Source organism: Balearica regulorum, chromosome 7 (assembly GCF_011004875.1).
Source record: "Balearica regulorum gibbericeps isolate bBalReg1 chromosome 7, bBalReg1.pri, whole genome shotgun sequence".
In the NCBI taxonomy this organism is placed as follows: Eukaryota; Metazoa; Chordata; class Aves; order Gruiformes; family Gruidae; genus Balearica; species Balearica regulorum.
In genome coordinates, this window is record NC_046190.1 from 20,271,510 (window position 1) to 20,295,955 (window position 24,446).

General features: G+C 42.4%; 1 protein-coding gene and 1 long non-coding RNA gene across 3 annotated transcripts in view; one reads left to right on the forward strand and one right to left on the reverse strand.

The window, feature by feature from the left end:
• LOC142602607 (uncharacterized) overlaps positions 1-17,702 on the reverse strand; it is a 21,238-nt gene extending 3,536 nt beyond the window's left edge. The window contains exons 1-2 of the long non-coding RNA XR_012836355.1: positions 17,242-17,702; positions 13,221-13,273 (exon numbers count right to left, since the gene is read on the reverse strand). This is a non-coding gene — a long non-coding RNA (uncharacterized LOC142602607). The remainder of the gene's footprint in view (positions 1-13,220; positions 13,274-17,241) is intronic.
• VSTM4 (V-set and transmembrane domain containing 4) overlaps positions 17,507-24,446 on the forward strand; it is a 40,086-nt gene continuing 33,146 nt past the window's right edge. For both annotated transcript variants that reach the window (XM_075758352.1, XM_075758351.1), the window contains exons 1-2: positions 17,507-17,660; positions 23,101-23,499. In XM_075758352.1, the coding sequence (XP_075614467.1) occupies positions 17,606-17,660; positions 23,101-23,499 (454 nt within the window). In that variant the 5' untranslated portion in view covers positions 17,507-17,605. The remainder of the gene's footprint in view (positions 17,661-23,100; positions 23,500-24,446) is intronic.

Genomic DNA, 24,446 nt, shown 5'->3' on the forward strand with positions numbered 1-24,446 from the left:
AGGAAGGGGAAAAAGTGATTGCACAGGAAAAGGCAGGAAGGTGAACTTAAAATCACCTCAAATCACTGCTTTAGCAGAGTCAGGAACAACAGAAAAAGCAAAGTGCCGCCAACAGTCTTTATTTATCTAGAACTTTTGCACTATCTGACACTCTACTTGAGACACTACATCTTCAAATCATGTGGCTGTGGCAACCCCTACTTTAATTTAAAACCATAGAATCATAGAATAGTTTAGGTTGGAAGGGACCTTTAAAGGCCATCTAGCCCAAACCCCCCTGCAAGAGCAGGAACATCTTCAACTAGAACAGGTTGTTCAAAGCCCCGTCCAGCCTGACCTTGAATGTTTCCAGGGATGTGGCATCTACCACCTCTCTGGATAACCTGTCCCAGCATTTCACCACCCTCATTGTAAAACATGTCTTCCTTATATCTAGTCTAAATCTACCCTCTTTTAATTTAAAACCATTACCCCTTGTCCTATTGCAACAGGCCCTACCAAAAATCTTGCCCTCATCTTTCTTATAAGTCCCCTTTAAGTATTGAAAAGCTGCAATAAGGTCTCCCTGGAGCCTTCTCTTCTCCAGGCTGAACAGCCTCAACTCTCTCAGCCTGTCTTCAAATGAGAGGTGTTCGATCCCTCTGATCATTTTTGTGGCCTTCCTCTGGACCCGCTCCAAGAGCTCTGTGTCTTTCCAGTGCTGAGGACCCCAGAGCTGGACATAGTACTGCAGGTGGGGTCTCACCAGAGCGGAGTAAAGGGGCAGAATCACCTCCCTCAACCTGCTGGCCACTCTTCTTTTGATGCAGCCCAGGATATGGTTGGCTTTCTGGCCTGTGAGCGCACATTCCCAGCTCACATCCAGCTTTTCATCCACCGACACCCCCAAGTCTCTCTCTGCAGGGCTGCTCTCAATCCCTTCCTCCCGGTATCAATATCAAGGGTTGCCCCCACCCATTTGCAGGACCTTTCACTTGGCCTTGTTGAGCCTCTAAATATACCTTGCTCTTGAGGCTGTAAAGAACAGAGAGAAGCTCTGATCTCTGCTACATCACAAGTGCTCAGAAACTGGGAGATCAATAGTGCTAATTAAAAAACTCCCAAATTTCTAAACTGTCAGGATTATTTTGAGCATGCTTATGGATTTTTGAATTCTCAGGGTTATGAACACAAGCTCAGTAAACAACAGGCCCATACCTGCTTGCTACCAGAGAGGTAGTCCCTACCCTGTGACACACAGCAAGTCCAAGAAGTTCCCGGCTTACAAAGGGCAAAAGCCTAGCCCTGCATCTCCTCTCAAAATTACTCCAAGATGTAGCGCAGGAAAAGGTCACTGCATATTGCTGGGAACTCATGTGCAGATGATTTCCACTACAGACTGGCAGAGAGGAGTTAGAGGTGTAGACTAAATGAAAAGTTTACATTGGCACTTAAATGTAAATGTGTATATCCAACTACGAGGCAGTGCCAATAGTAATGAGTTTGCCCATCTCTGTTCCCTTCCTCCCCCCATACTGAGACCTCTCTCAAACTTACAGCATAAGATCACTGCCTCAGTCCTGCATCCCCTGCACAGAAATGATTCCCACACTTGGTTTCCCTGAGTAGTATTATCCAGATACCAATGTAGCACATTAATAAATAATTTAGATGTAATTCATAGCATTTTCCAAATGATATTAATGAGACAATAACTCAAATGTAGTTCCTGTTAAGCAGCATGTTCTACACATACAAGAGGGTGCAAATGGACAATTATTCTCAAGCCCACATGATATAACATTGACAAAACCAATAAACTTTTCATTCAGTTCTACCACTTGCCAGGCTTTTCAAACAAGGTGATGAAAGCAGGCAACACTGTACACAGAGGTCAAACATTAAGATAAAATTTTACATCCTTGTCCTGTGCTTTTCATTAGACTGAAAGACACTCAGATCAGATACCCATGAGAGGAAGAGCAAAATACCTTATTTAGCATCTCAGCACTAGCCTCATCTCTGTTCTGTGCCCAGATGGAGCAGCCTACAGCTTGGTGTACCAGCACACATCCCACCCTTGGCCCTTCTCTGCTCATTGTTGGAGCTTGAAGCTTGAGCCACAACAGCGCTATGGCCCAGCAACATGCACTAAAATTGGGCAGTCTTAGTTCATATGCTGACGCCTTCTCCTAAAGGAGTGTAGACATGTGCAACGTAGTCCCTTAGGTACACCTTGTTGAAGGGCTTAGACACACTTTGCATTTAGAGTTGAGCACAGATATGACTACAACTGATTTTAATTCCTCCGTTGAGTTTAATGGGAACAAGATGAGTCTGTGACTGGACCATCTGTGTGAGCCATAAATGCCTTCCCACCATGACTAAGGAAAAATAAAAAATTAATCTCATGTCCTTGATTTTTCAGTAAATAAAAACCAGTCGTTGGCCTAGAAACATGTGTTTTTTCAGGCATCCTTCTTGGTGAGGTGATGTTATTGTTCTGAATCCGGCTGAGGCTTAGAGCATGTGGGGGAAAGGAGCAAAGGGTGACTGCTCTGTGGCTTGTCTGCAGCAGGGGCAAGGAAACCACACAAGGGTCAGGGTGAATCCAGAAGTGGTACCAAGCCTCAAACCAAATAGCAGCTGCTAGTTCTCTGCTCCCAAGCCTTTCTACTGACTTATTTATTATCTCCTCCTGCGTAATTTGTCATAATCTCTGACTTGTCAGGCCAATTAATCATGCTTCAGAAAAAATGAGATTTCTCACAAGGAGATTATCTGTCTCTGACAAACAAGGGATAATTCAATTAGCTTCCTTTTCTAAACATTTATTAACTGGTTTTGGTAAATTAGTCCTTTTTGTAATTTAGCTATAATTTAGGAAGATTTAATATGTCATTAGGCACACCGAATTCTGTGTTAATATAACATTATAGCTGAGATTTTAATTGCCCGAGAGTCAGGAACTGTATACATAAATGGCTTGATTCCCACATGGAAGCAGCTGATAGGAAGCACACAGGGCTCCACAGAAATTCTCCTTAAAATCCCTTCTTCCGTGAGTTAAGCACATGCTTAAGCGACTCTGGAGAATAGCAAGATTTCTTTGACTCAAGTAAGAACTCTAAGAATGCAGTGAGAAAGAGAAATATTTACATATTTATATGCAGAATTTCTCCATACTACAGAAATTTATAGTATACATGGATTTAACTCTCCTCACAGTTCTCAAAGTTTCTACTTTCCATACTGCAATTTCCTGGGAAAATCCTAGTATCTAACAGTAGTACCTGACTGCGGCCTGTCAGATGAGAATTTTTTCTGTGTTTCATTCTGGATTATGCCTTTTAGTCCTTTTGGATACTGCCAATTGATACTAATGTAATGCCATTAAAGAAGTCAATGCAACTTCATACTGAGAGTAAAAATCAGCCTCTTTCATGCTGGGGGGAAATCAAGAGAAAATCAAAGCAATTGAGTTGTGTGAATGTTAAAAGGCATAAGAGGAGAAGCAGATCCAGTTTTAAAGCAATGTTAATTGCTTTACCATAGCAGGCTCATATAGACTTTGCCTAAACTGAATGTGAAAGGTCAGTTTAAGCAGACTAATCCCCGCACACTCCTGGCTGCAGCGTGACTATAGAGTGGATTCAGAGCATCATGACTGGTTGCTGGAACAACTGATCTCAGGGTATTTCCTGGCATACCTGGTAGTAAGCTGCCCATGGCAGATCCTTTCAGAGTTCATGTTTGACAGCATGGATCCACCATGAAGTGCTAGGATTTGGGGAATTTTTTTTTTAAGAGAATATTGGAGGTCAGGCCAAGGCAGCCTCCTCCCACCAGCGTTTGAATAGATTGGCCAGTTTCTATCAGAACTCGACAGAAGGGCAGAAGCCTCCAAGACAGTTACATTCCAGTATGTTTCATGAAGACAAGTAGCTAGAAAAAGACCTTATTAGTCCTTTCTACAGTGTGGATCCCAGTGCCTAAAAAGACACAAAACCCCATTTGAAGCTTTTCCCAAGGCTAGGGCATGCTCTACATCTCTCTTTACAGATTACCTGACACCTAATAATAGCCACAGCCTTATTTAGCTAATGTCAACCAAGCGCATAACACAAATCTGTTGGGAAGCAGACTTCATTAATTCTGCTGCTCACAAGACGTATCTGCTTACACTTGAAATACACATCTCCCAGCAGAAGTAGTAGGAAAATGGCCACAGTTTAAGACAAGCCTGTTCAACCCATCAGACTGGCACAGCCAATACACGCCAACTCTGTGGTAAACCACATTTAAGAAAACAGGTTTTTTATCACAGGCAACTGCCTTTCTGACTCTCAGATCGAATCACTGGTACCCATTTATAGCTGAGTTGACCAAGAAAAGCCTCAAAGCAGCAACATCTGATTCTTTACCTGTCTTAAAACACTCATCCCTAGCACAACAACAGAGCTTATACCTCTGGCAAAAAGCCAGATATTGTAACGACTCTGCCATCACACCTTCATTTAGGTAAAATAAGAATTTTCCTTAATTATATTTTATGGTTAAGATACTCCAGGACTCATTAGATACCATGCTGTTCACTAGTTTAAAGCCATGAATTCATATTTGAAATAAATTGTTTAAAACTGAGGCTTTTTTCATGAGTTATTTCAAGTGGTAATAGGAGGCATGATTCTGCACTCAGCTATACACCAACAAAGACTGGGAGTAACTTGATGAAAATACTGTAGGAAAGAGCAATGCAGACAGGAGAGCACAGCCCATGTATTTTTTAATTTAAAATATTCCTATATTTAACTACAACCCCAAACTCAATAATTATTACCATTAAGGGATTTATTAGGCAAGGATTGCTCTGGAGAAAGCCCAGCTGACCTCAGTGGGAATTTTGCCCAAGTAAACTTCCTATTGGAGTATGCAATACTACTTGTATGCTCACAGTCATGAGCATTATCAGAGACTAGATCCATATCTGAAAACTATTTCATTAGCTCTCAAAGGTGTTATTAGCAACAGAAGTGAAGTTTTAAAAACTATTGGGACAGATTCCTTGTGTCCCTTTTTGGTCTGTACAGAGTCCATTAACACTCTGCAAGTAGCTGGGAGGAATTCTCAGCCCCAGGCTGCAGGGCGCATTAGGCTCTTTTAATTTTCCTCCTCCTCAATGCCATTGTGGGGCATCGAAAAGAGAGGTGGAAAGGAAAATGTCCTGGGGAAAAAAGCAGCATTCACAGCATGTGTGGAGCTGTGCTTTTAAAATTGCTGATACGAGACACGTAGAAGGAAATGTTCAGTTCAATGGAGGTTCATGCACACCAATGCTGACCTGTTCGAATATCACATTTACAGTCTGTCAGACTCCCAGACTTGGTGTTATCTCAGGTCAAAGTATGCTATCAGGGGAGAATCAAACTATTCTGCAGGAATGAATAATGGAGTGGGTAAACTTCCTACTAGTGAAAAAACACCCTTAGAGAAGATCTGCACAGTTTCTACAGCTACAAACAATGAATGCTATCGGAAGGACAGAAGGATACTGGGCAGAAAGTCAATTTATTTCTGATAAAATTTGGACCTCAAATGCTTGAGGTTTTTAATAATTTTCAGTTAAGACAGGCAAGAGGCTCACAATGAAAATAGATTGCAGAATCTTAAGGAGGACTGCATTCCATGCAAAAATGGAACAAGATTTGTTAATGCAGGGGAAATGGAAAGTATAAAAGGAGTTTGGAACAGATCTAAGATTTGAAAGATGAACATTTTTTCTGGAGGGGAGAGAAAGGGAGTTGGGGAGGATGGGAGTTGACTAACTAGGTCCCTGACAAGAGAATAGTTCTTCATTGGCATTAAGACACACATGCACATGGAAGTCTGAAACGGGCTCATGAAAAACCCAGAAATAAACTCTGGCAAAACATCTGGAATCTGCCAAGCAAAGGAAGTCACCCAGACTCGACTTACAGAGTGCAGGCTGCTCTGATACTGTGGCCACGACAGCACACAAAAACCACCATAAGTAAAGAAATCAAGACAGGACCCGCCTGTGGAGCGGAGAGTCCAAAACAACAGTACGTGACTCGGCACACATGCCAAAACCATGCCCAGAGTTTAAAACTATGCAAGAGCCATAACTGACGAGATGGCAAGCAAGGCCTGGCAAGTTCAGCAATGGTAACACCACCACTGCCACTTCTGGGGAAGTCTGGACAGCATGGCTACAAAACATGATTGGGCTGCCAGATGTGGGATGCTTACTAATTCTGTCTCTGATGCACAAGTCAATGTAATGCCAGGAACAGTTGTATTAGCACTACACTGAGGATAAGATAGGTCAAAGGCAAAGCCCATTAAAGAACTATAAGAATTAGATGTATGTACAGTTAACAAACTGGAAACAAGACAATTTTCTAAGACTTTGTGAAGAAGGAAAATCTTATTGCTGATCTTAACATGGTAAGTCTGATCTAGACAGAGCACTCATCAGAGAAGGAATGACCAAAACAACTAAAGTAGGCTTTAGGGACACCTTTCAGGAAATAAGGAAGCTCTCAAAAAGTGCTGAACAGAGCTGAAAGGGCACAATTACTCCAAGACACAGGCCCCCAGGAAAGCTACCCTTGCCCTAAAAAGGAGGCAAGCTTAAGTCTGTTTTTCTGGGAAGGCAAGTAAGAAGTATCAGTCCAGTTGTTGAACATCTGTTCTGGTTGCTGTAGGGGGCAAACAGACACTTCATGGAACGCCAGGAAGTCCCTGACAACAAATGCTGATATAAGCAAAATCAAAGTACAGCTCAGGGTATCATAATTTTTAAATTTAGATTTTAAATGTGCTTTTGCACTTTTTATTAATCCACAGAATGTACAGCATTTAAAAATGGAAATATCATAGCTAGAAAGAACTACAGATGTTAGTAATTAGTGGCATATTACTCACATTTCATCGTAAAACAGATGTGTGTATTATTTTAATTATAATGACTAATACAAGATTTGCCTTTGACATATATATAAGCATAATGTTTTCTGTGAACCAATGCTTTAAGTATGGTTTTGATTTTATTTACTTTCCTAAGTTCAGTGTCAGAGAAGGAAAGTATATTTGTTACATGCTAACAGATCAAAAGAAGCAGAGAAAGTCTGTGTATTATCAGAAACCTGTGTTTTGATGGTATGCATTTGCAACTGGTAAGTGGAATGTTATGATCTGCAGCTTCACTCAAATTACTTCTCTTTAATGATAATATTTCCTTACCCTGAGGCTATACCACAAACAATTATGGAACATTTTGGAGCCTGCATTTTGTGCTATTACTTTTAAAAGACAGTATCCTGCTTCCTTTTTTTCCCTACAATCTTTTTGTCTTCAGAGCAATGTCCAAATACACTCATTTTTGAAAATTACTTGATATGCCATGGCTTGTATTATGGTCATTTAGCACTGTGGTCATTTACTGTATGGCTAGCTTTTCTTTCAGTCAAATTGTTGACTGCCTTTGCACTGACAGTCAGAGAGGAGTCTGTATATAAAAGTAAATAAATAAATAAATCAGACTTCAAGAGCAGGATCATTCAACAAAGTACTAATATACCTTATGTGGCATTCAGACAGAATTTAGATGCTTTCACCCACCTGTCTTATTTAATTTTAGAGGTTGCCTAGGTTCAGATACGGAGATCCCTAAAAGATCAGCATAATGTCTATTGTGAGTCCCAGAGAAGGAGCCGAGTCCTCCCCCTTTCCATTTGTGTGTCTCCACAGACACTCAGGCACACACAAACAATTGAGTCCCTCCATCAGCCTGGTGAAGTCAACCCCAAGCATGGGACACCCAGTTTACGCCCTTCAGCAATAACCTTCCCGATTGGAAGGCCTTTACTCAACATCTGCTGTGGACACCTTAGGTTTTGATAAAATTGCTGCTCCAAGTAACAGCACTGCTTTTCTAAATATAATCCCACAGACCCATATAATGCAACAGAGAGGTATTGGCTATTCCTATGGAGTGATCCTTCCCCTGACCAAGGGATGATTATCTGGCCTATCAGTATAAGCTGGCTTGTGTCAGCCCTGCTGCTGCTCTCAGCATTGCTGTTGTACCCTTTGCTGACAATTTCCCCAAAATTTTTCATATCTGACCTTTCTAAAATGTCACATTTTCTTGTTCAGATTGCCATACCACCTCTGCCATTGCACTCAGTCACTGCTTGTTGGCACTCTCCATCAGCAATCCCCATCAAAACCCTCCACTCCTATTATTAATAACTTTTGACAGACTTTAACCATAGGAGTAGAAATGTTCTATGCATAGGCTCTCCACCAGGAGGGTTTGGGTTTTTTTAGTTTTTTTTTTTTCCCAAACTGAGCAAATATTAGATATTCATTTGAAAAAACAAACAAACACAAGGATCTTTGCCAACATCTGACTTAAAATCAGCACAATAAACTTTTAATACCTTCACAGGTGGGAAAAATAATTTGTCATGTTTCCAGGGGACAATCCTGAGTTTAAAGCTGTCTTGCCCGAGTCATAGAGTATCATTCATACAGGTTTTCTGTCATTTAGAAAATGCAGAGGAAAACCCCTTTTTGTACTTGCACAAAGGAATTTCATGGCTGCTCACTTGTAATTCTGCCCACGTCCCTGCTGCCCTGCACAGACTATTGTTCCACGTAGCCATGGAGCCAGCAAATCAGACCGGACACAGCCAAAAGGGATCTGCCTGCTACTTCACTACATCAAAAAATCACTAATTTTAATGGGTCAGGACCTCCCCTCTTTCATCAAACAGTGCAAATAATTTGGTGCCTTTCTAAGGCCCACTGTTGAAGTAGTCATCTTCTCCCTGCATGAGGAGAAACATGAGGAACTTTGTCTATTGCCTTCTCATGTAAGGAGAGGAATGCAGGGGGAAAAAAAAAAAAAAGATCAAATTCTCTTTTTTTTTGTAATAAGTAGTGCGAATTTGAGAGTTTATACAAGGTAACTTTTCAGACAGTAGAAATACAAGCTAATTTTGTGATACAGCAACCCTGCACCTTATCCACATGGCCACAACGCTGCTCAGAAAAATGTCTGTGTTTGGTTAAAGGATGCATCCAAGCATACGGTATGTACAGTATGCAAGATGTGGCTTCTCTAATATTCTCTGCAAAGAATCATTTAAGAAATGGCACCTGAACTTCTGTACTTTAAAAAGGAACAGATAAATCATTTTTTTTGCTCTTTATTTTTACCTTTAAAGGAAAGAAGCTGAACAGACAGTATTTGGCACCTGACAGCTACACGAAGGAGATGCCTTTAACTTGCTACAGTATCAGCCTATTTTTCACTTAAAGGCAGATACTATACACCCTCATCTACAACATGAAAGAGAATCTATCCTAAAATATTCAATATTTGAAGGACATGCAAGTCAAATATTTTGTTTTTTCAAAGTTGTGCCAAAAATTCTTCAAAGAGATCATCTTAGAAACACAAGTGAGGTAATTTTTTTAAGCAGTTCATGGACCTGCTGGATATTTGGATGGATATTTGTTCATTATTTCACTGCTCAGCAGGAAACATAACCGCTTGTCTCATCCATAACTCCTCCTGAAGCTCAGAGGTCCAAGTTCGACCACTACTCAACCCTATATAGCATACAAAATTTGACTGCAGCTTGCTGATTACACTGGGAGAAATCCTTAAGAAACAGTAGGTTTTTACTTCTGTTTTCAAGTTTAAAGAATCTGTTTTAAAGTTAGCAGCTGCCAAAGTGTAGCAACACCATTCCTGACAACAGAGCAAAAGGCAAGCACATCTTCCAGGAACATTCCTGAGGTTAGGGAAGGATTCCCTGCTTTTCTGACAGCAAACTGCGCTGTGGGTACGTGTGTGGGTACTTTGTTTCCAGCCTGGAATGTTTTAAAAAATGCAGAACACAGAGAAGCAGGATTTATTATCTTAACTTAAGAAAAGCAGAAACAGAAGAAAGTCTTGGGGGACATGGTAGAAAATGGACATAAGAGGGCAAGATGCTATCTACGTTTGAGCAGGACAAAGTAGGTCAGAGACAAAATGTTGTTATTCCTTGGGATGTGAAGAGCTTAAATGTCTTTTCTGTGGTGTGTTCAAGGATTTAGTATTTCTACTAAGGGAGACAACATACAGAGAACACAAATCAGTATCAAAGAATATAAGACTAGAAGAGCTCTTCAGATCTCATTTGGTCCAACATCCTTCTGAAAAGCTGACCAGGTATACTTAGATGATTTCTGACAAATATTTGTCGAATCTGTATTAAGAAACCTCTCATAATGAGGCCCCCTCACCTCCCTATTCCACCCTTAAATAACCTCATGGTTAGAAAGCATTTTCTAACATCTAATCTCTCTTCCTGCAATTTAGATCTGCAGTTTCTCATTCTACTGTCAGTGGACATAGATGGTTGTTTATTGCCTCTCTTTGTAAGAGCCTTACAATACCTGGAGATTTATTATGCTTCCCAGGTCTCACTGAGTAATCCCAGCTTTTCAGTGTTTCCTCACAGGCCATGTTTTCTAGAGATGCGATCTTCCTTACTGGGCTCTCCTCTGGGGTGTCTCCAGTTGGTGCATATTTTTTTCCAAGTTTGTAATTGCTTTCCAGCTGTGAACTTCAGCTCTTTCCAAAGGTGAGTTAGTAATTTGTAAAGTGCAGATACTAATTTTGTTCCACTTGTTAGATAACAGAATTTGTACGAGCTTCACAGTCAATTTTCCAAACAGACTTCCTGGAGAAGGCAGGTTCTACATGTATCATAGCACTTGTGCTGGTTTTGGCTGGGGTAGAGTTAATTTTCTTCATAGTAGCTAACATGGGGCTCTGTTTTGGATTTGTGCTGAAAATAATGTTGATAACACAGGGATGTTTTTGTTATTGCTGAGCAGTACTTACACAGACTCAAGGCCTTTTCTGCTCCTCACACCACCCCACCGGCGAGTAGCTGGGGGTGCGCAAGGAGTTGGGAGGGGACATAGCCGGGACAGCTGACCCCAACTGGCCAAAGAGACATTCCATACCATATGGTTGTCATGCTTAGCATATAAAGCTGGGGGAAGAAGTAAGGGGGAGTGATGGCATTCAGAGTGATGGCGTTTGTCTTCCCAAGTAACCGTTACGCGTGACAGAGCCCTGCTTTCCTGGGGATGGCTGAACACCTGCCTGCCCATGGGAAGTGGGGAATGAATTCCTTGGTTTGCTTTGCTTGTGTGCGCAGCTTTTGCTTTACCTATTAAACTGTCTTTATCTCAATCCATGAGTTTTCTCACTTTTACTCTTCTGATTCTCTGCCCTATCCCATTGGGGGGGGTGCAAGTGAGTGAGTGGCTGCTTGGTGCTTAGTTGCCAGCCGGAGTTAAACCATGACAGCTCTGCAGATAGAGATAACTAATGCATAGGAATAAATCATGTAGTATCACTTAGGAGCAATACCTGACCAGTTTTGGTTCATATCTCACCCACATATTCACCTTAATTCACCTTGATCCAAACCCTGCATTCCACAACCATTTATTTCTCTGCTTGGACACTGCCTCCACCTTTCTACTCAATCCACGTGGCTGGGTAAGGGCAGATCAGAAATACCAAGTGCAGGCAAGGGGTGCATTTCTTGAGATATTTATGGCCTGAAAAGAAGCAGGTAGGCCCAAGGAATTAAGGTGGAAGCCTTTATTCTTAAAATAAATCTAGACTAAATTTGCTAATTTGGAAAATTTGTTGAATAAATGTCTGAAAACTTAAGACAAATGCTAAAGTACATTATACCTTCTCATATTAGATCACTGGTGGTGTAGTGTGACTCTTCATGAGCCACGTAGCACCATTTGACAGCAGTGGCTCTTTGAGTGTCCCTGTGTGGGTTCAGTGATTTTTTCATGATGAGCTTCACCTCAGAAAGTTCTCCCTCTGTAACTACCAAGCTTTATTCCTATCAATCAGGGCCACATCCAGTACTGTGGGAGCCACGGAGCCACCCTGACCAGGGAGGAGGAATATGCTGGCAAACTTCTATCATCTTCAGCCCAGAACAAAGTGACAAAGGAGCCCATAGTGTGGTTGGGTCTGATCATTGAGGGTCTGAGACACAACATCTTGCTGAGACACTGAGTGCTGCAAACCATATGAAGCTGGAAAACAGCTCTCCTGGGAACACAGTATTGTGTGTTTGCCCTGCCCATACTACACTTCTTTAAGCATTTGCTACCAGCCACAGTCAGGAAAAGGGCACCAAGCTAGATGGATCATTGCTTTTTCCCAGTAGAGTCATTCTTACATCTCCTATTGACAAAGAGGCAGTGGGATGTCTCTTAGAGGGAAGATCCAGACACAAATTATGGACACAAAGTTTTAAATATGGTGCCAGCACAGGTTGTGTGGAAAGCACAGACCAAATTTCATGAGACAGAGGAGTTCACAGATAAACCATGTCCCTGCAGTCTTCAGGAGAGGCTAGCACTTCCCCAAACCTGGCTGTAACACTTGTTTGGGGAGGCAGGCAAACCAAAGCAGGATAGCACAGCGCATTGTCAGGGCAGCTCTCACCAACCATGCGTTCTGAAGTCAATGACCAGCTCTGAGCTGGGTATAGTGGGATCAGCAGGCTCACAGCAGGTACCTCAGAGCAAAGTATTGTCAGTAATGGTTTAACTGGGACGGGCACCTAAGGAGAATGCATAGCCAGACATATTAATGCACTGAAAAGCCTTTGAAATCCATCTTAGCTTGACATTTGCTCACCTATTGCCAGAAATAAGGACAGCTTAAAGCAACATTTTAATATCTTTGGAGAACAGAACTGAAACTGCAATGGACTTTTTAATGGTCCTCAAACGACACTGCTATGTATGACTGTATGGTGCTGAGACTATGCCTTTGTGCATGATGATGCACAGTAAGACTTAATCAGGTTTCAACTCTTGCACACCCCTAAGGATAGAGAAAATACACGACAGAGGCTCTGAACGCTCTTGCAAAACATCCACAAATCTCATTTTTTCAGGATTAGCAATGCCCTGCAAATTGGAATGATCAAACTTGAAGCAAGAGCTAAGAAAAACATAATAAATCCCTTGTGCTTTTATGCAGTCCCAAACATAATCATAAAAGTAGTAACAAAAGCAAGTTTTCTGAAGTACAAAAATGTGCTCTCATTTGAAGAAAGAGAAAATGGAAAAATACGTTACAGCATCAATAGTAAGGATTTCACCTGTCTAGAAAAACATCAGATCCTACTCAGGTACATCAGTATCATTCATCACCCTAAAAGAAAAAGGAAAAGAGAATGGAGGAAGGACACTTTACACTGGGAGAAAGAAAACTTCAGTAACAACATCACCCTATCTAGCAACTTGCCAATCAGTCAGAAATAAATGGCAACAAGTAAACTAGCATCAAATCCCCAAACACAGTGTAAACATTGCATGACATTCAGAGACCTAAAAAGCACGATGCTTACATTTTGGAAGCTCTTATGTAGTGTTTTTCCTGTTGACATGGAGTTGGATCCACAAAACAGTATTTCCCACACATCAGTCCACAAAATAGCCATGGAAAAATACCAGGGTAGAGTTTTTAATCCTAAGCCGTGTTCTTCAGCAGCTCTGGACTGTTACAGTTCAAAGTTAATTTGGCCCATTCAAGGGATGGGAAAGTTTGGATAGAGATCCAAACTCCCTCCATGCTTGGCAACACTGAATCAGTCTGGATTTTATCCATCTCCAATCACTGAACATTCATTTGTAATTAGGATTCCTTAGGCCATGGGAGCTACCAGCTGCTGGATTCTAAAGATCGGAGATGTAACTCATGTCTCCGTGATGACGTTCAGGCAGGTAGGTATCATCTTTGCACATAGCCTGGATGAGGTGTGGGAGGGTGATAAGTTGTTGCTGCCCTGATCAGTCCAGGTAAAGAAGTTGAGAGAGACAGTTTATTGCTGCAGGCGGGTAACAAATTCCCATACATCACTCAGAACAAGCATAACTCTCCTTAACAACGTCTCAGGGATGAAAGTAGGCGATCAGCCTGCCCCAGTCCATCTACACATGGTGAGAGTTGCAGCCTTGTGGGGACATTTTTCCCAGTGCTAGAGCACAGCCAAAGCAGCGCTGTGTGAGTTGCAGTGGACGCTACTGCATCCCTCTGCCACGCTGCAATATTGCTGTAAGGCAAGTCACAATTCTGCTCACAAGAATCCTGCAGGAGTTTTTGGAGACAGATTTGGGGATGTTAGTAAGACCTTTCAGTAGAAGGCAGGTTAAGAATAGCAGCCAGGGAAGGAGGATGGGACAGCAAAAGCCAAGAGGCTGTGGTTACCTCTCCTGTGTGACTTTGCAAGGAGCTAAAGGGGATTTGCACAGCAGGTCTCACCCAGAGTGACTGAGGCTGATGATTTCAATAACAATGTCCCCAGGGAGTGAGGGGCTCCAAGCTCTGCATGAACAGGCAATCTGAGCTGTGTTAGCTGCACCAGAGTGCTGAGTAGGCACTTTCTGCGTCAGAGCAGACCCGTTCCGGCAGGAAACGAGGCCACGTAGGTGCTGCCAAAGCTGAGAAAGCCATATCCTGCGGGTCAGAGGCTCCGCTTGCATGCATCAGCACACTTTCAGAGAAGCTGAGGGAGGTGCACTGGCTTACAGAGATGTGTGCCTGGCCTGTGGGTGAAAAAGGGAATTGTACTGCATGTTCATTTGGCCTCTGGGAATTTTTGGTGCATGGGTAAACTGTGATGGTATCAGGTACAAGGCATTAACAAGCCTGACTAAACATTTCAAAAAAGCAGAAACATCTCGGCTGCTTACCAATGGGTTGAAGGGATGAAAGATTTTAACAGTGAAATAATGCAAACCATATAATTGCAACCTTTCATGCAGGTTGTTCCAGTTCCATTAGCAAACCCTTCCAATCCAGGCACAAAGGAAGGTTACAGATCACCCAGCTGCAGCCCAGAGGTTGGAACCAGTTTGCATAAAATCATCCAACAAGTCAGCAGCAAATCTGAGAAGATGGAAGGTCAGCAGTCTATGTTTCCTCACAGTTCACTAGCCTGACTAGTGTTGTCTGGCCCATGAGTATATGCCAAGAGACTGGCAAAATGTAGATTTATTTAGGCATGTTAGGTACTGTGTTGCCTAACGAATGCTGCTGGCAGTACATGTTAGCGGCAAGAGAGAGGGCCATGCGTAGAAGCTCATGGATCCTTGTTCCTAGCTGTGCAAAGAAAAGCTCTCCCTTGGTAAAAAGACCTAAAAGGGCAACATCACCTGAGCTTATTTATGCAATGACAAGTATAAAAGAATTCCAGCTTAAACCACTTCTAAAAGTATTTTCTGAAATTTAAAAGAAACGTCCTTTTAAGAATAAGAAGCACTTTTCATGTTCTTATATTAACAAAGGTCTTTCAGTGGGGAGAAACCAACTAAATCATTCTACACAAAAGAGACAACCCACAATACAGAAAATGTCAAAGGTACAGAGATTGCAAGCTGAAAAACAGAAAGAATATGTTTTCAGTAAATTGGCATGCACGTATGACTGGAGAAGCCCAAATGGGCCTCTGACTCCTCCTCTTCTACCTATCTCTTATCACAAGCAAATATATCCTATTAAGCCTTCTCACCAACTGATCAATCCAGCTCTGTCCCAAAGCTCATTAGGGTTCTTGATGCAATTAAAGCAACTGTTACTGCGATCAGTAAGTGGGATGCTTGCAAACACACAGATATTGATACTGATTCTCATAGCGCATCTTTAAGCTCTGTAGGGTCCAGGGACTCACATTAGAGCTTAGGCAGTCCTTATCGATATCTTTACGTCAGTGTTTTGTACATACCATTAAAAGGTTAGTAGACTGAATTTATGAGACATGGGATGAGGCATGACTGAGCCTAGCAGAATTATATGAGAAGGTGTAAAACATCCACCCAGTCTAATATCTTTTCTCCAACAATGGCAAGCAGCAAATGCTTTGGAAAAGAGTATGCAAAATCAGTCATCCCTGCTTTCCCTCTCAATCACCAGTCCAAGGACTTCCTGTGCTGGAGCTTCCATCAGGACCATCATATTAAAGAACTGCTGGTACACTTTTTTGTGAATGTATCTGTTTCTTTTTGAATTAGCTTATCTCTTTGATAGGATTTCCCTTCGCTATGTTAAAGGAGTAGACTTAAATCTACAAATCTTAATTAGCTCCCCAGGCAGTATAACTTTTAACAACTCCCTCTGTTTCCTCAAGTCTGCTGATTGTTCAGTGCATAATCCAGACCTGTGATACTCTTGCAATGACTGTTTGCTGTACAGACACAAAGGTCTGTCCCTGAAGTAAAAGAATTATGTGATATTAAAGGCAATGTTCAGTCTCATAAGGATCAGATGAAACACATGCTAAATTTTCTGCAATGCTTAAAAGCAGACATGTATTATCTTGCCTAAGGGATTACTAGGAGAAAGGTGGAGTAGCTAAATTGGTACTAATTGCCCTATCCAGGGAAGCAGGAATGCCAAAGTGTTTGTATCATCCACATTTCACGCAATGTGAATACTAAAATCAGGCATAACCCATCATACCTGCTGGTAGAAGGATTAAGCCCATGTCTCTGGAAATTTGTGAGCTTTCAGATGATAAATACTTTCAAAAGGAGCAAAGGGGAAGGACAGGAGTAGACTGCCAGGTGCCAACTTCCCTTGTCCTTTCTGGCCTAGAAGTATAGTACTGTTCAGCAAAACAAGCACAGTAACCTTGCAGCGATGCACCTTAAGCTGCTATATCGATTAATTTAGGACTTTCTCAGAGAGAGTGTGAATGTCAGTGGTCAGTGCATGTATTGTCACAGCAGAGTGAAAAATCCTCCTAACACCAGAGCACTGTGTGTAATGTCCTAGCACAGCGTCCACACAGCCTACAGCATCCATCCCCATGCCTGCTGAAGGACCACTCCTGCCTGTCAGACCTCCTTGTCCCCAGGCTGCCACCAGCAGGGCTCACAGAAAGGGGGACAGCTGTTAACTAGAACTCCCTATTAATGGTGGTCGTGTTGCAATTAAGGAGTGGGATGAAGGGAACGAGCATCACGGCCTGCAAGATTTCAAACACCTCCAGGAAAGCAGAGAGGATGTGTAGCACAGCCTTCCCCATCCCACCACCCTGCCCCACAACCCCTAGCTGCCAGGCTGTCTCACTCGCTCGCAAAGAGGCTTTCTGTGCTTAGAGAAGGGAGCTTTCCACTTACCATCTGCACAGATCCATGTCTTTTGGGCAGGGGGTGTGTGCACAGGGGGGATCACAGAGACTACAGATGGAGCAGCCCTATCTAGCCCCAGTGCCACCCCACAGGCCTGCGCTCGGTGGGAAGAAAAGAAAGGGATAGAAGGCGAGAAAAAGAGGAGGAGAGTTGAATAAGGGGCAGGACGGTGGGAAGAGCAGAGAAGTAGGGAGGGAAGGAAGAAAGCGGAAAAAAAGGAGGAGAAAGGGGAGGAGATGAAAGGCAAGGGGAGAAGGGAGGACCGGGCGGGGAGGAGGCGAGAGGCCGGGGAGGAGAAGAGGGAGGCAGCTCGGCAGAGAGGGAAGGGACGGGACCCGGCGCCCCGCGGGCCATGCGCCTCCTGGCCACGGCGCTGGCCGCCCTGCTGGCCACGGCCCCGGCCCCAGGTAAGCGGCACCGCGGGCGCGCAGCGGCCGGCGCCCACCCCCGCAGCCCCTTCCCGGCCGGCACGGAGCAGCCCTCCCTCGGCCGCCTGCGGGACCCCGGGCTCCGCCTCGGGCTGCCGCCCGCCCCTCCGCTCCGCGGAGCAGGGTCCGGGTCCCCCCCGCACCGTCGGCACCGCGGCAGCGACCGGGGCTCGGGCACCGGGAGAGGGGGAATTAGCGAGGGGTTGGGGGGGGCCGCTCTCCCGGCGGCCGGCCGAGTCCTCCCCCGCCGCCCCCCGCCCCGGGGTGGTCCCTCATCCCGCTCTGCCGTTGCCTTTCCGGGCTCCCAGCAGCAGCGCTTCTGCACAGCGACCTGACCCGCAACTGTGTTTTCACAAAAAACCCCCTTCCCATGCAGAAGTTTATGGAAATGTGTCCTCTGCCACCTTCTGTGCCAGGCTGGACAATGTTTAGCTGCACCGTGGAACTGCAGGCAAAGCCGAGGCAAAGGGAGGTTTGGCACTGTTTTTTCCACAGGTGCCTAGACCCCATAGGCATCCAGTGGAAATGGACTCCCTGGGTCACTTGTAAAAAACCAACCTCCTCCTCCACTCAAGACCTTTATGCCTCCAAAATTAAAGGTGCATTTGCTGGTGTTGTGTCCTAAAGCTGCAAAATGGACACAGAGTCCAGACCTGAACTTTAAGGTGCAGTGAGGGTTATGCAGTGGGGAAGCCCTGCTCATTCAAGGTTAATAAAAGAGTTTGACCTCCACCTCAAAAGGGCAGGAGATGATGGAGACCGAGGCTTGGTTCAAGTCCATCTTCAGTCACTGCAGAAGCTTTCTCCGAGAAGGAGCCTCTGACTTGTGAAACTTGCAGACAAGATCCATTTAACTGAAAACAGCTGGTTCCTTTTGCTGATCTTGCTAGCCAGCTCCTAATGATTTTCATTTAAACAAAGCGCTTTGCTTCTTCCTGGCTCATCTGCTGTTCTTCTTACTTTTTAATTGCAGAGAAGGCAAAATAAAGCAGGCTTTGACAGTAACATTGTTTCACAGAACAAACTACAACACAGGTAAAAGCAATCCCATATGCTTCTGGTCATGCAAATCCAAGATCAGAAGGTAACTACCCTGATGGCACGCATCTCTAGTCCCTTAGCTATCAGCAGGGGTTCAGGAAAAAAGTCCTCTCTGTCCTGAAGGGTGGGTTGTAGATTCTGCCTGTCAGTCTCCGTGAAGGAAGGAAAAGGGCCCTATATATAATAATAAACCTGGATTGTGAGCAGTAGCGCACAAAAGCAACCCTACTCGTATCTCCACCAAAGTAGCTTCCAAAAAAACCACAGCCACGCTGAAACTGCCCATCAAATGTGAGGACCCAGCGGTGACTACAGCTTCTTTGCTACTCTTCCAGCACAGGCAGAGGGGACAGCCTTGGCATACACAGGTTTCTGGCTGCTAAACATGTAATTTGTTACTCCTGACAGCGCCATGAAAGTGTTTTGCTGTGTAATGTGGCAGACAACAAAGTCTGAACCTAGCTAATACTTGGAATTGAACTGGTATAAGCAGAACGGGACTATTTTCAGAACAGGATTTTTCAAAGTGGGGTTTAGTCAGCAGTAACCTTCCCTGACTCCCAGCAGGTGAGTGAAATGCAGGTGGAGGGTACCAAACAAACAAATAGCTAAAACACCAGGATGGGGGCAACTAAGTGAGCTGGTTTCAAGTGAGAAGTCAGAGATGTGTTTGATGTTTAAGCACGCTTCAAAGGAATCCTAAAGTCTTTGACTTACTCTCCTCCCCTTTTCTATAAATAGCTTCCCTTTCCAAGCAGAAGGAAGACTAAAACTCTTGTGGTGAACTCCACCTGAGTGGTTACACCATGCTATACTGGGAGGCAGGAGAAGAAAACCAGTGATTCCTCACTTGAAACAGCAATCTGAAGTCTAGAAATTCAGTGCTCTGTTGGCACACAAACTTGCTCTCAAGTTGTGGAGGAGTCTCCTGCCTTGGCAAGGAGCCTATTACAAGGGTAAACCTCATGTTGGGGCTGATCCAGCACTTGTGAAAAAACAGGAGGAACATTTCCACTATTGTCTGGGAGCCCTGAATGAGGCTTTTCCTTTCCACATAAGAGGTAAATGACCTCTTTCCTCCAAAATCCACCACTGTTTCTGCTCCAATGGCAGTGGGAGGATAGAATCAAATGGACACTGTTTTTCTGTGTTATATAAAGCATCACCTGACCCTGTTCAACATAAGATGAGATGAGTTCATGGTAAAAGCACCAGGAAATTACCAAAGCTCTCCCCGTTGCTGGACTTGTACAGCTGCCCCAATAGGAGCCACAGAAGGAAGATAAGGAGATGGGTTCGCACCGGTCAGACAAACCTTCAAGCAACTGGCCCTCTGAAGTAAATGAGCTTTCCAGCATGAAGGATGCAAAATTTGATATTTCCTTATAAAAAGGCATGACCCAGAGGAAAAGTAGAAGCCTTAGGTATAAAATACTGATGTTTGTATGTGTGTAAACAGCTAGAAAGGGATCAGAGATTCCACATACAATGCTGCTTTTTCTTCTTGCAGAGGCTTCCATCATCACCATATCTGAGTTCTTCTGTATTTTCTCTTGGGTACTTTTTGGCACTATGTTCTGCCTAGTTTCGAATTAAGCAATGATTCTTTTGCCTTTTATTTTGCGACTCTATTCCACAATTAATCCTAGCCAGCTTTTTCAAACAAGATGTTCACATGTCAGGAAAATGACATAATTGTTTTTCTTTACAGTTTTCATGACATGTTCATAATTACAGTAGAAAAAGTTTGTGGTTTTCATTTACGCAATACACATTTTAATAAATGATTATTGTATAGCCTAAGTAACTATGAGAATTCTAAAAATTGTTGAAATTCTTAAACTTATTCCTTATTTAATGAGCAACACAACCTTCAAAAATTTAATCTTATTTCAATGGCAGAGGCAGCCATCTTATCTTCACATCTGCCTGTAAAGCACTAAGATCAGGTAACTCCAGCAAGTAATAACTGAAGTTTCATGCCTGGAAAGCTTTTGGTGATATTCAGCCTTAACTTTAAATTTCAATATTCTGTTCTACTTGTGTGCTTTCTACTATCCAAGTAATCTCTTGCTTTGGCACTTACATGAATTGCACACACAAACATCATGCACAGATAATTATATCAATAATATAGGCCTTGCTTAGCCTTGTTTTCTTCAAGAAATTCAAAAAACCACCCCAACCTTTCTTTATAAAACTTATTTTCTTTTTCATCAAGAAAAAATAATGTCTACTTGGAAAAAATACACCATTCAGTAGAGCTTTCTATTGAAATGACACAAAATAGTTATTATACTACTAATTTTCAGAGGGTTCTTCTCAAACAGCTGTAATGTAATTTCAGTGGATTTACTTTAAGTAAGGTGATACAATTTACCACTCCATTTCGTGGCTTCACTGGGGCCATAAACCCAGTGTTTCTCCCTCCAATACTCCTTCAGAAATAGAATGGAAATACTTTAGTTGCCTATTTTGAAGATAAATATATGTTTGTGTTTCAGGAGCTGATGTCAGACAAGAGTGTCTGCCAAAATGCTCGTCCCTTTTGTTAAAATGTTCCTAGCTGATGTGCTAGAAAAGCGTCCAGAAATGAAAAAATTATACTCCCGGAGTTGCAATTCTCACTAGTATTTGAGTACAGTATATTCACATAACAAAAAGCTTAATATTCACATTTTAGAGGACATTTCGTGCTTTGCAGAGTGCCTGGCAGGGAGTGCAGGCTCACTGTTGAAATATGGTTCTCTCTCTAGTGGATGCCATCAGACCGGTAGATTACACATTACAAGTCATTTAGGGAACACATTGCCACAATAGACCATGGGTCAAAATAGATCAGTCTCTGATATGACTAATAAGAACATTCTTAATGTACATTAGAAAGGAAATAAAATGAATGTGGATTCCCATGTCTCAGAAAATCAGCCCAGCATAAATCAGGTCAGGAAAGAAAAATGTTCCTCTAATGAACAGCTATGGACTTTCCACCTTCACCTGTACTGGCTATTGTTAGAAATAAAGCAGACACACAAATAACTGGTCTAAGCTGGGTTCATGATTAAGAACAGAAAAACAAGAGTCAGAAATGAATGGAAAAATGGAATAATAATTTGTTCCAATATAATCTCGTGTCATATTTTGTCATGGAAACAATGCCATTTAAAATTAAATTTGTAGTCAGAAGGACTAATCTGAGAGATTTAACCCAGATTTGAGATGACCATGGGGAACTGTAAAGTGAGGAGCTGGTTATGGGTATATAGGGAGGTTAGTAGTCTTTCAGTGATAATCTAGGAAACAGTATCATGTTAGGTTTGCAGAAATAATGTCTCAAAGAAGTAGACAGAAGCATGCACATTGAAATTGTGTGACCTTATCAAGTTAGCGTAAGATTGGGGTAGCATGGAGGAAAAACAGAGAACCAAGTAACAAAAGTGGAGCAGAACTTATTAAAGCTAAGTTGTGTACTTGGGGATTAGTAAGAATGTCTTTGATGCACTAGGAACTGAACTGCAAAAGACAAAGAAGAGAAAATACCCAAGTATATTATTTAATTACAAACTAACATATAGTCACATGTGAAAATACCATGAAAAAGGACAATGTAATTCCAGGATATACCAGACAAGGTATTTCTAGTCAAATCTGGGAAGTACTGTGACTATTTCACAGGTACCAATCTATAATTCCAGTCACCCACATTTAAAAAAAATAAATAAAAAAAGTACAATCAAAACCAAAATTTAAACTGGAACCTATGTAGAGAAGGGCTACTAAGGTGAATAGGGAAGACACTACTAGAGGAGATTAACAGAGCTGGGCTTCTTTAGCTCAGGAAAGCAAAGGCTGAGACACTAGATAATTGCTTTCTATATGGAGTCAGGAAGCAAGTGCTAGAGAAGAAAACACTATATAAAGAAGTTGGCACAGGAACAAATGGGCATAACCTGGCTATTGAAACGATTTAGCCTGGAAATCCTAAGAAAGATGTAAGTCATCAGAAGAGCTGGTCATGGAACAGCTTTCCAAAAGACAGTCTTGGCTCTTGCTCCAAGCTAGCTTTAGATAACTCTTATTCAGACTGACAAAAGATTGTGCAATGTTGGGCCTATGAGAGCAGCAAGGTGTCCACTTCAGCCCTATCTTATTAATTAGTGAAAGCAAGAATACTAGAGCAGACTCACTGAAGGAGGGCCTTATAGCATCTTTAACGTTCACATAGAGACAGAAAATGCCAGGCTCTAAAAGCTCATTATATTGCTGCACACTGAACAGATGCCATCAGTTTACCTGCTGTGGACCTGCACGCTGGGACAGATTATGGTGCTGTTGTCCCAGCATAGTGGATTCTAACCATCTTTTCTTCCCTTTGCAGATGTTTGTGAGGCTTTAAATGTGACAGTCTCTCCAGGACCAACAGTGCGATACTCCGAGGGAGATAATGCTACCCTTTACTGCCACGTTTCTCAAAAGAGAAAGACAGACAATTTGCTGGCTGTGCGGTGGGTCTTTGCTACGTCACCTACCCAGGAGCATCTGATGATCAAAATGACAAAGTTTGGGTCTGTCCAGTATTATGGAAATTATACTCATCATTTCCACAAGCAAAGACTTCATCTTCTTAAAGAGAAGCATGGAACTATGTACAAATTTCTTATTCTAAGCCTTCAGCAAACAGATCAAGGACATTATATATGCAAAGTCCAGGAAATTGGCAAACACAGGAATAAGTGGACGGCATGGTCAAATGGCACAGCAGCTACTGAAATAAGAGGTGAGAAAACACTGATTTAAATTCTATACTTTTTCTTTTCCCATGATCCGTTTTTTACTCTGGCAAGTTTATCCAGAAGACATTTGAATTTAGGTTATTTTTAAGTGTTATCTGTGAACATGAGAAGAAAATCTAATACTCAGCTTCTTTACTTACACATTACAATTTAAACATTAATCAGCCCATAATAAAATGTAAAGAAGTGAGAAGATTGGTAGAGTTGTAGAAGACAGTCTATTTCCTTTGCCTTTTACTAGAATATTGGTAATTGAAACACCTTTACATTCAGGCATTACATTACATATAGGTGTCTACAACTTTGCTAGTGAGAATAAACAAATGTCATTTTTATTTAAATACAAAGAGACAGAAACAGACAGAAATTAACTCATTTCCTGAACAATATGCAGCGGGTTAGCCAGAAATAGAAGCTTTATATTTTAGATCTCTGTTTTGTCTCTCTCTTGGTATTTTCATTGCTTTTAGTTCTACTTCTAGCAGCAGTTGGGAAGTAGCATTTCTAGTATCAGTTCTGTACTTTTGTTTATAACACTTGTATCCAGAAAGCAGAACTAGAAAAGCAGTGACCAGCCTGCTGCTATTGAACGTCAGATACAGAAATGACCAGCAATGGCTGAGGGTTTTGGACCATAGATCTCAAGTTGAAAATGGGCCTTCTCTTTGGGATGGGTCAGCTGAAATCTAACGCCACCACACCCACACTTACAGAGATGGGTGAAACTGGATTTTAGAGAACAGACTCCCTTGAAGAGGTGATTGAGCTCAGCAGTTGCGCCATTATCGCCAGCTGGCAAACTCGCCCCCTGCTTGTGCCTTTATAAACAGAAAAGTTGATTTTCCACAGGGCTAACTCTTAAAATAAAGCCAAAAATCAAGGGTGACTGCTTGGTCCGTGGGTCTGGAAATTCAAGAGGCTCATCCAGCAA